Here is a 9,551-nt window from a genome sequence, read left to right as displayed (position 1 = left end):
CAGGAGAACCAACACCATATGTAGAGCTGAAACAAGAGTCAGCCCCAGTACTTGCTGTTGAGCTGGAGCCAGTTCCTCTTATGGGTCAAGAGCCCAAGAGAAATGGAGAACCTATTCCCGAGCTGGAACCAGTGGCCTCAGGTTCCATTGATTCAGAGCCTAATGAGGCATCAGGTTCCTCAGGAGACCCTTCCAGTCTTCCTTGTGGAACCTCACAGAACTGGATGTACAAGGAGAAGTGTGATTTCTTGGCCTTTCCTCCTGATCTGGTGGCAGAGCAGCTCACCATGATGGATGCGGTGAGGTCCTGGGCAGGGCTGAATGGAGGGTGGCGTACCCCCTTCACTGCTGCTTTGTTCTGTAGTTGCTTCTCCAAGGGGCCATGGTATTGTCTAAATCCCAGCTTCACAATGCCTAACCACATCAAAAACAAACTTCTGACATGGAAAACACTAAAGCAGAGAGGAGACCCATTCCCTTCCCACTCACAGCCAGACTTATAGCTCATTCTTATGCCAAGAAGCCTCTCCAGCATTAGTTCCTTTTAGGCAGCTGTTGTATGAGAGGTTAGGGAAGACAAGATTGGCCTTTAAGGGAAGAAATCGCAAGTGTACCAGGAACCAGGCATGAGGTGGGGTGTGAGGGCAGATGCTTCTGGCCAGAGTCATTCACACAGAACTAATTTCTGCTTGATAGATTTTCCTACCTTTGTTTCCTTCTGTGTATCTGGTTCTGGTTGTACTAAGTGCTTAGCACACGAGGTCTAGAGATTCCCATAGGCTCAGGTCACCTCATCCACTTCCCTAGCTCCATCACTTACTATAGTCATCGCACCATTACCTGGGCACTGCAATCTGTGACATGGCTAATGACACCATTCTCTTCTGCAGGAGCTATTCAAAAAGGTAGTGCCCTACCATTGCCTGGGCTCTATCTGGTCCAAAAGTGACAAGAAGGTCAAGGAGCACTTGGCCCCAACCATCTGGGCCAACATCACTCACTTCAACAATGTGTCCTCCTGCGTAATCACAAGCTGTCTGGGGGACCATAGCATGACGGCACCAGACAGGAGACTTGTGGTGGAACACTGGATACATGTGGCCTGGGTATGATACAGATGTCCTCCAGGCATTCTCTTTTCAACCACATATTCTCAGGATTTTTACTGGCTCCAGAGACCTGTGTGGATCCCAGTCCCTCCTTCCCACTTACAGTGATTCCACTAACAAGCCACTCATTCTCTATGTGATCACTCCTTTCTCTCACCCAGATCTTGGGCTGAGGAAAAAGGATTTTCCTACTTGTCCCACATTTCCTGTTGTACTCCCTGATCTTCCTAGAATCCTACCAAGTATGAGAGGCTGAGCCAGCAACCATGGTGAGATCTGGTGTGGGAATCATCCACATCTCACATAGTCTTTCTCCCCAGGAGTGTCGAGTCCTGAGGAACTTCTCCTCCCTCTTTGCCATCATCTCTGCCCTGCAGAGCTCTTCCATCCATCGGCTGGAGAGGACATGGGAACAGGTTTCCAGGTGGGTCCTCTCTCTGCAGGAGCTGTGCCTGCACCAAGGCTGGCCTCACCCACACTAAGACCCAGGACCCAACCTCTAGAGAATGGATGTCTTGGCTGTGGGACTCCATTTGCCTGGGTACTGACTGTCTGGTCTGACTTTGGGAGGGGTCATCTACCTATCTGTCTGAACTTGGACAGAGACACGGGGGGAGTTGCCAGATTTCTGTGATTGCCACTGATCTCTGTTTAAGTGAACTCATACCAGAACTGCATATTGGAAATGAACTGGACACCATTGCATCAGGATCAAAAACTTGCTCCAAGCCTGTGTGGCCTTGGGGCTCAAAGGGATCTTTTCTAACCGTTTTGTCCAGGCAGTTGGAAGTCTTGGTTCTAAAACAAAATGGAGTTCCATTCTCTCAACTCCATCATTCCAACTGTCACCTTCTCTTGGTTTCTCCTGCAGGGATAGCTTCCGAAGATTCCAAAAACTGTCAGAGATAATTTCCCCAGAAAATAACCACTCCAGGTTCAGGGAGCTGCTATTTAAGGTAGGGGAGGTGGGCGAGAGGAGAACAAATGCATGTTAATTGCTCCCTGAGAATGTGTTGATAATTTCAATTCTGTGTTTTCTGGATTAAGAAGAGGAGGCTGCTTTAACAGTAGCCAAGAGGCAACTCATATTAGATATAGTGCAGGAAGACATGGTATCTTAGCAGGGCAGATGAGCCCAGGACTGGGGTGTCTTGTTTCCTGCTGGGATTTTATTTATATCAGTCAGACTTTTGTGCTGGTGGATGTGACTGAGTTTTTTTTTTTTCCTAGAGAGCAGGGCCACCAGTCCCCAGGTACCCTGGCTTCTGCAGCCATTAATGTTGGCAAGACCTCACTGGGGAGAGCCCTGCTTTGGAGTGCCCTAGGGGATCTCTGGGTTGTTCTGGGGCTGAGTAGACATGGAAGTCATTGGGTCAGGGCAAACATCCAGGCTCAGGATGTAACCTGTGAGGGAACTGAGTGGGCCCTGTTCTGCTCTAGAGGAGAAGCTGCTGATAAAAAAATTGAGGGACGTACAACAGCATCTTAAGTGTAATATACCTAGCTTCCATGGGAGACTAGGAGAGGATTTGTGGAAAAAGAACAAACTTTGCTTTAGATGTGGGCCCAATGCCAGAACAGAGAATGCAGACACCTGGGGCAGGCAGAAGGCTCCAATCTTCCTTTCTCTTTGAGCCTCAGTTACTCTAGGGACCCTGGAAGACCCTAAAGGGCTAAAGGAGAAGACCCTGGTCGGTGGCCAGAGGAGGCCCCTTGTATAGCTGCAGGGCACTGGACAGGTTGCCATATTTCTCGGCACCTCATGTTTCTCATTGGCATATATATGGAGAGGTGGGGAGCTTTGGGATGATGAGATCCAAGGGAGAAAGGAATGTTGGAACTCCAGAGCTCCAAAAAGTCAGGACAGCACCACTGGAGGAAGATGCTACTAAGCTCTCCAAGCACCCTACCCTCCCCAGGCATGTATATTACCTGCATACCTTGCACATGGAAACAGTGGGAGTGAGTCCATGTTCCTCACTTGGGATCCCACAAAAGTGAAACTCAGGCAGAGACTGAGCTAGAACTAGCTTGCTAGGCAATCATTAGGCCTTTGGCACAGATGACCAGGGAATCCTTTGTTCAGCATCTGGGATGATGGCTGAGAGAGGCCTCACTAACTCTACTTCCACTCATGGCAGGAGGATTCCAAGTTTGCCTCCAAGGAGAAGAAGGCCAAGAGAGGTCAGAGGCAGTCAAAGGAGGTGGTGAGTAACTGTGCCCAAGGCTTCAACTGCCCAAGGGACAAAAAGCCTCCTGCAGGTCTTCTCACCTTTCCCCCACTATTAGAATTGGACCCCATGTCTTGGAAATTCTGGCCCTGTTCTTATTGCGGAAGGGTTTCTGGGCCTACCAGATGCAGGGCTTAATCTAGAGGGAGGCTGTTGGGCACAGGCTACACCAGTTAGAGATCTTTAATGTCAGCCAGGAACAAAACGGATGGTGGATGCAGTTTGGATTTCTAACTGCCAAGAAGGAACTTCAGAGAGAATGCCATATGATCCCCAGGCTTCTCTGATACTAAAGCCATGTGGAGCTAGGGGTGGCTGAGCATGTCTTGGGGGAAGGGCCCCGGTCCTAGCTTATCACCCCAACCAATCTTACAGGTTATGGTCAAGGACACTATTCCCTACTTAGGAATATTCCTAAAGGACCTTGTGATGATTGATGCGGCTTTTCAGGACTTCTTGGATGTGAGTAGCCAGGGCCCAGTTGTGAGCCTGGGGCTGGTAGAGAAAGTCCCCTGCCCTTGAGACCCTTACATCTACTCTTTGAGCAGAGTACTGCGCCCATTTTTCCATATGACAGGCAGAGCTGCCTGACTATAGAGATACAGGCAGATTACCCACCTGAAACAGCAAATTCCTCAACATTGCCTAGTTGGGGCAAAGAGAGTTTAGTCAAGACTGAAAGACATGTCAAATGTGTTTAACAAAGTCATCTTACCTGAAGCCCAAGGCCCTCAGAGTGTTTAGATAAGAGGCTCTTGTGATCCCTGTCCCCAGGGAAGGGCTAGACATTGGGCAAGTCCCATCTGGGTGCTGCCCTTACTCAGTTCCCTGGATGTGCATTCTGCTTCCAGGGCGCAAGCAGCCCAGGCAAGGAGTGGAGCCATTCCTAACCACATTCCTGTCTGTCTTTCAGGAGGGAGTAATTAACTTCCAGAAGTTGAGAAAGGTGAGTCGCAACTGCACACACAATGTAGTTGAAGCCTAGCAGGTGTGTCCTCTAGAGTTATGTGGACATTGAGTAGAGAGGCTAGGGACCTCCAGCAGGAAGCTGGATGTCTGTGGTAGGATTTAGGAGACTATCCCGAGAATGGCTGTGTAAACGAACCCAGTGAAATAGGGAGGGACCTGTGTGGGACAAAGTTGAGGGGCTTGCATTTCAGAGAGCAGGAAGCCCTTGCTCACCCAGCACGGCCATTCATGTGCCCATCCTGTCCTATCCTCACCAGGAATATGACGTGATGGAGCAGGTGAGGCAGCTGCAGGCCACCTGCAATTATTATAACATCTTACCAGAAGAACATTTTATTGCCTGGTTCAAGGGTTTAGAACGGCTCAGCGAGAAGGCCAGGTGAGCTGGAAGCCACAGGGGCAGGAAGGCGGGGGGTGCCCCAGGATTGAGTCATGAGAGCCTAGGTCTGTACCTGTGTCATGGTGACAGTATAGAGGGTCTAGTGAGGAGCTGCTCCCAGGCTCTAGAGTTCAGGTAGACACAGGGAGGGGCCCAAGCATGGCACATTGTCACCTCAGAGCTACCTCTTCCCTTAGTTATGACCTGTCTCGTGCACTGGAGCCCCGGACCCAGACCAGCAGCAAAAACCTTAATGCTAAGAAGCGCTTAGGCATTGGCAAGGCCTGGAAGAGGTAAGTGCATGAGCTTCGGTGGGCAGGGGCCAGGGAATCTCCTGGGCTGGGACATACGAGGCACATATCCAGGTGATATCTGCTTTGTTCCTGATTAGAGAGGCTCAGCTCTCTGGTGGTCTGTTCCTCTACTGTCATATCTCTATCTTATCCTTAAAGCCAGAAAGGGAAAGTGAACTGGTGATTGGCCGAGATCCTAGAAACACTGAGGGTGTTGGGGACCAGGAACTGGCCCTTGTGTCCTTGTGGAGTTCCCTGTAGTAAATGGCCCCCTCCATTCAGCCGCCAGGCCCAGAGGACTGACCTTAATAGCAGTGGCAGCTCCCAGTCCATGCCGTTGGATCTGGCCAAGTGTGGCCCTGATAACAGCAGAGGGGACATCCCTGACAGCAACATAAAGCCTGCTGGTGCATCCAGCTCTGACCTGAAACTCAACAGCAGCCTCATCAAAAAATCCTCTGACGTCCTGGAAAAGGTGACACTGGCCCTCTCTGTACCTCTCCAGCTTTCTTTATAGTTATGCCAAGGGTCCCCAAAATTCAAGTCCTAACCATGCAGTTTCTGGAGGGCCCTAGAGCTGGCTGCCAGGCCAGGACACTTTTCAGTGCTTTGGCTTCCCCTGACATTGCTGCTGTCCACCACAGGTCAGGGGACGAGCCCTCCCCTCAGCTCCAGGAATTTCAGAGACCTCCTTGTCTTCCACCACCACCTTCAGACCCTCAGCCTCTACCAAGTCTGGGGCTGTCAGAGGCAGCAATATCAAGAGTCCTGGGTCTGAGGTCAAAAGTAACAGCTCTTCCATGCCTCTATACAACAAGCAGAGAGGAGATGCCTGTATCATCAGGGTGAGCCTACAAGAGGACACAGGAAATGTGTACAAAAGCATCCTGGTAAGCTGGGCAGCGTGGCATTCTTCCTCCCCCAGCGAGGACACAGACCTTTAAGATCCCCCATTTCCCTTCTCTTCCTTCCTGAATTTGACCTTGTAGTGAGCTTGAAGAACTGATCATGGTGCACAAAAAAAGGAATGTTCAGGGCCTGAGCTGAAAGGGGGTTTCAAGCCATGTACACAGCCTAAGGCCAGGAATGGACGTGCAGTTTTGGGGCCAGAAAGGTATCTGAGGAGAAGAAACAGGGATGACCTAAAAGAAATCTAGATTTGTCTAGAGCAGAATCAAACTGCAGCATTCATAATATACATTGGAGAAAGAGGAGCCCCTGCTTTCTAGAGCAGATGGGGTAGCAGTGAATGTAATCAATTGCCTGGGAGAGGATTTTCTCTCTCAGATACGGGAAGGCTGCTGAGTTGGTGTAGTCACATTCAAATCTAGGTTAGGAGACAGGAGGTCTTAGCAAGCTGCTGGCCTTGGAGACAGTTAAGTGCTCAGAGCCTGGGTGGCATTAACCATGGAGCCAACTGGAAGGTTGCAGTGAATTGGTTTCTGCAGTGAATCGGTAGCTTCTCCTTCCTCACACTGGGGCTGCTCTGTCCTGTTCAGTTCTCTCAGCCAGATGAAGAGTGGCTCACATTACCCACCACCTGGGACACTCCATCTCTTTTTTGTCCCCTGAGCTCTGACCCCTGGGGGAATTTCAGAAGTGCCCATCACTTCATCATTGAGCCTACAGTAGGACTGGCTTGTAGGAGGCATTAGGCATTGGGCTAACTCATCCCTTCCACTGGGTTGTTTCATTTTGCCATGGGCAATCATGTTCATACAGGGCAAATAGCTGAAAAGGAGTGTTGGAAGAAGCAGGACTAGACTAGTTGGGAAAGTATCTTTATGTGGTGATCACTCTCAGTGAAGAATAGTTGAAATACTCCATGTCATCCTGTGTGCTTGCTGTGCTCCATGCTGAGATGGATCCAGAGGCTCCTGGTCCACTGAGCTCGGGGAAGGCACACTGGGCATTCATTCCAATGCCTTATGTCCTCCCTTGACCCAGGTCACAAACCAGGAGAAGACTCAGGAGATTATCCTCAAAGCCATGAAAAAACATGTATTGCATGGATACAAGCCAGAGCACTTGGAGCTGGTCCAGATAATATCAGAGGATCGAAGTGAGTCACTGAGTAATGGCATAGGGGGGTCAGCATGGACAGAACCCTAAATCTGGGGTATAGCTGTAGAGTGGTGGACATTGTGTACCTTGCACAATGCTTCTTTCAAGCCACACTGAATACTTAAGAGCTCATCACTGCCCAAGGTGTAGGTAGATACAGTTATGCTTGCTCTGCCCAGCGAAACAAGAGTCGGTGCAAAGAGACCATCAGTAAGGAGTGGGGAGAAGGCAACTACCTTGTGGTAGGGTGGCCAGACTGTTCATTAGAAGAGACTGCCTTGCTTGCTAAAATGTGGAATGATGCATTAGAAAGAATCTGAAGAAGTGCTTCCTTCACATACATGGGATTCTTGATCTATTCTGAGCATTGCAAAAGGATGTCCCACAAATGCCCCCAAACTCAATTTCAACATGTTCACATCACAAATCCATGCAAATGACATGAGAGCATGCAGTAAGGAGCTGAGTCACTGTTGTTTTCTAGAGGAAATAAAGTAGAATCAAGCATATGTGCAGCCCTAGAGCAAGCCAGTGAGATTTTTGAGACCAGGAGAAAGTCCCCAAACTTCTCTCCTGTGTGTTCCTCCTTTAAAGGGGTTGAGAGTAGCAAAGGGGTTAGGAAGAGATGGGAGAGAATTAGAGGCAGAGGACAGATACACATACAGAAAGAGACATATAAAGTACAAGAGAAATACATGTCCATGGACCAGGTTCTTGGTGTATATGCTCCATTGATTGCATCGATTGCAGTTTCCCTAGATGATAAAATGTGTCTTAATTTCCTGCAGTGTTCTCACTATGTAAGCAGCCTGGGTTCCCTTTATTCAGCAAAATAAGTCAGAGGCCTAGGGAGGCTAACGAAGTGAAATGAGAAACGACGATTTTGGCAGAAATTGAGTCCAGCCCAAATTTAGGGACAGGAGACTCCAGTACAGAGAATACTTGCTGGGAGAGACAGAGAGGGAGGGAGGGAGGGAGAGAGGAAAAGAGGGGGGCAGGAGAGAGAAGGCCCAATGGCAAGACCTGCCGCGTGCTAAGCAAACTGCATTGGATGACCCCAAAGCAACTGCACAAAGCTTGGGTCAATGCCAGCACTGTGGTCCTTGGAGTCCTTGTTCTCAGTAGGACAGTGCTCATAGCAAATAATCTCTGCCTGCAGATCTTGGTAAGTCAGACTGCAATGAGGGCAGGATAGGAATACTCTGTGCCACCTGTAGGAGGAGCTGGCATGAGATGCTGGTCCATGTCATTCTCTGGGCAAGACAGGTTAGGTTTAACAGTCAGCAAAGTCTGTTCCCAGGCAAGAGTCACAAGTGCTGGTCTTGGAGTGGACTGGGGGCATTGAAGGTCTGTAGGAGGCTCTCAAGGGATGGTGTCCCAGTTTCTGTCAGTGCTGCTTACTAGCTTTCTATCCTCCTTCCACCAGAGCTGAGGATCCCTGGGGATGCTAATCTTTTCTATGCCATGAACAGCATGGCGAAGTATAATTTTATGCTGCAGAAGTCGACCTATTCCCTGGAGCAACAGTCAAGCATGGAGCCAGTTCCACCCTCCATGAAGAGAAAGGATTGAAAAATGGAAGGATGTCGTCAATGGGTGTTTCCCCTGGCTGGCCTGGGGCTAGGCACTTCCAAACTCAAGTGGCCCAAGCCACATTGTACTTGTCACTAACCACATGTCTAGGACACACTCAGAAACATATATCCAGTGTTTCCGCGCTCTCAGAATCATACTTGAAATGGACAGAGTGTCCTGCCATCCAGGACCCTCTCAACGCCTCAAGTGCCTCTCCTTTTTGGGATGGAGGACTGCCCACCCCGTCTTTAACTGCCAACTTTTGCTGGTGCAGGGCACCACTACTTACGCTGTGGATTCCACAGGCTACCCCCTTACCAAAGCTAATGTGACTTTTAAATTCTGTCCCGCTGCCCAGGGACCTCAGGTGTCCCAGGAGTACACCCCCTGCCTTTCAGTCATCCTTGCCTTTTTTAGGCTGCATTGAAGAGTCTTCCTTGTGAGTGTTGCCCACAACAAACCGTAGGGCTCCAGAAGGCCATAGAGGAAAGGACTCTGCTAGAACTCAGTCTCTACTCCTGAAGTGCAATCAGTGGTGTACTGTGGTAAGATGCCAGTGCACCCAGAAAAAACATCCTGGGCAGTGGAGGCACTATGGATTTAATTTGGGGAGAGCATTGACACCATGTCTATTGTTTATAGGTAATATTTTTATACCTAGCAGAAAGAACAGTGCTACTGATTGGGTAGAATAATGTTTAGCTATATTGATTAGGAAATGTAGATTTTTATATTTATAATAAAATTTTGTTTCCATTGTAGTCTGGTCATTCTCATTTTGCCTTCATGTCTAGTGTAAATGAGACACTTTTCTACTTTATGTGAAATGGGAAAGCTTTTATTTTTGTTTACCAGTCCTGGGGCTTGAACTTAGGGCCTGGGCACTGTCCTTAGACACTTTTTGCTCAAGGCTAGCACTCTGCCACTTGAA

The 9,551-nt window shown here is 49.1% G+C and overlaps 1 protein-coding gene across 1 annotated transcript; it reads left to right on the top strand.

The window, feature by feature from the left end:
• Window positions 1-9,302, top strand: LOC150065226 (ral guanine nucleotide dissociation stimulator-like). The gene is made up of 13 exons (XM_090329794.1): window positions 1-299; window positions 891-1,106; window positions 1,430-1,533; window positions 1,981-2,065; window positions 3,251-3,316; window positions 3,716-3,802; window positions 4,254-4,286; window positions 4,567-4,688; window positions 4,886-4,981; window positions 5,264-5,456; window positions 5,626-5,871; window positions 6,929-7,043; window positions 8,472-9,302. The coding sequence occupies exons 1-13, from the start codon at window positions 81-83 to the stop codon at window positions 8,615-8,617; spliced, it is 1,728 nt and encodes a 575-aa protein (XP_090185920.1). The 5' UTR covers window positions 1-80; the 3' UTR covers window positions 8,618-9,302.
• Window positions 9,303-9,551: the final 249 nt, after the last annotated feature.

Source organism: Megascapheus bottae, chromosome 3, assembly GCF_031878675.1.
Source record: "Megascapheus bottae isolate mThoBot1 chromosome 3, mThoBot2.hap1, whole genome shotgun sequence".
Taxonomy (NCBI): domain Eukaryota; kingdom Metazoa; phylum Chordata; class Mammalia; order Rodentia; family Geomyidae; genus Megascapheus; species Megascapheus bottae.
The sequence above is the reverse complement of the archived record's forward strand: the minus strand, read 5'-3'. Positions and strand labels throughout refer to the sequence as shown.

Excerpts from the sequence above, each read along its gene's own strand:
- LOC150065226 (XM_090329794.1), top strand. The coding sequence starts at position 81 with ATGGGTCAAGAGCCCAAGAGAAATGGAGAACCTATTCCCGAGCTGGAA. Across the intron at positions 2,066-3,250 it reads TCAGGGAGCTGCTATTTAAG|GAGGATTCCAAGTTTGCCTC; the intron begins GTAGGGGAGGTG and ends CACTCATGGCAG. Across the intron at positions 4,287-4,566 it reads ACTTCCAGAAGTTGAGAAAG|GAATATGACGTGATGGAGCA; the intron begins GTGAGTCGCAAC and ends TATCCTCACCAG.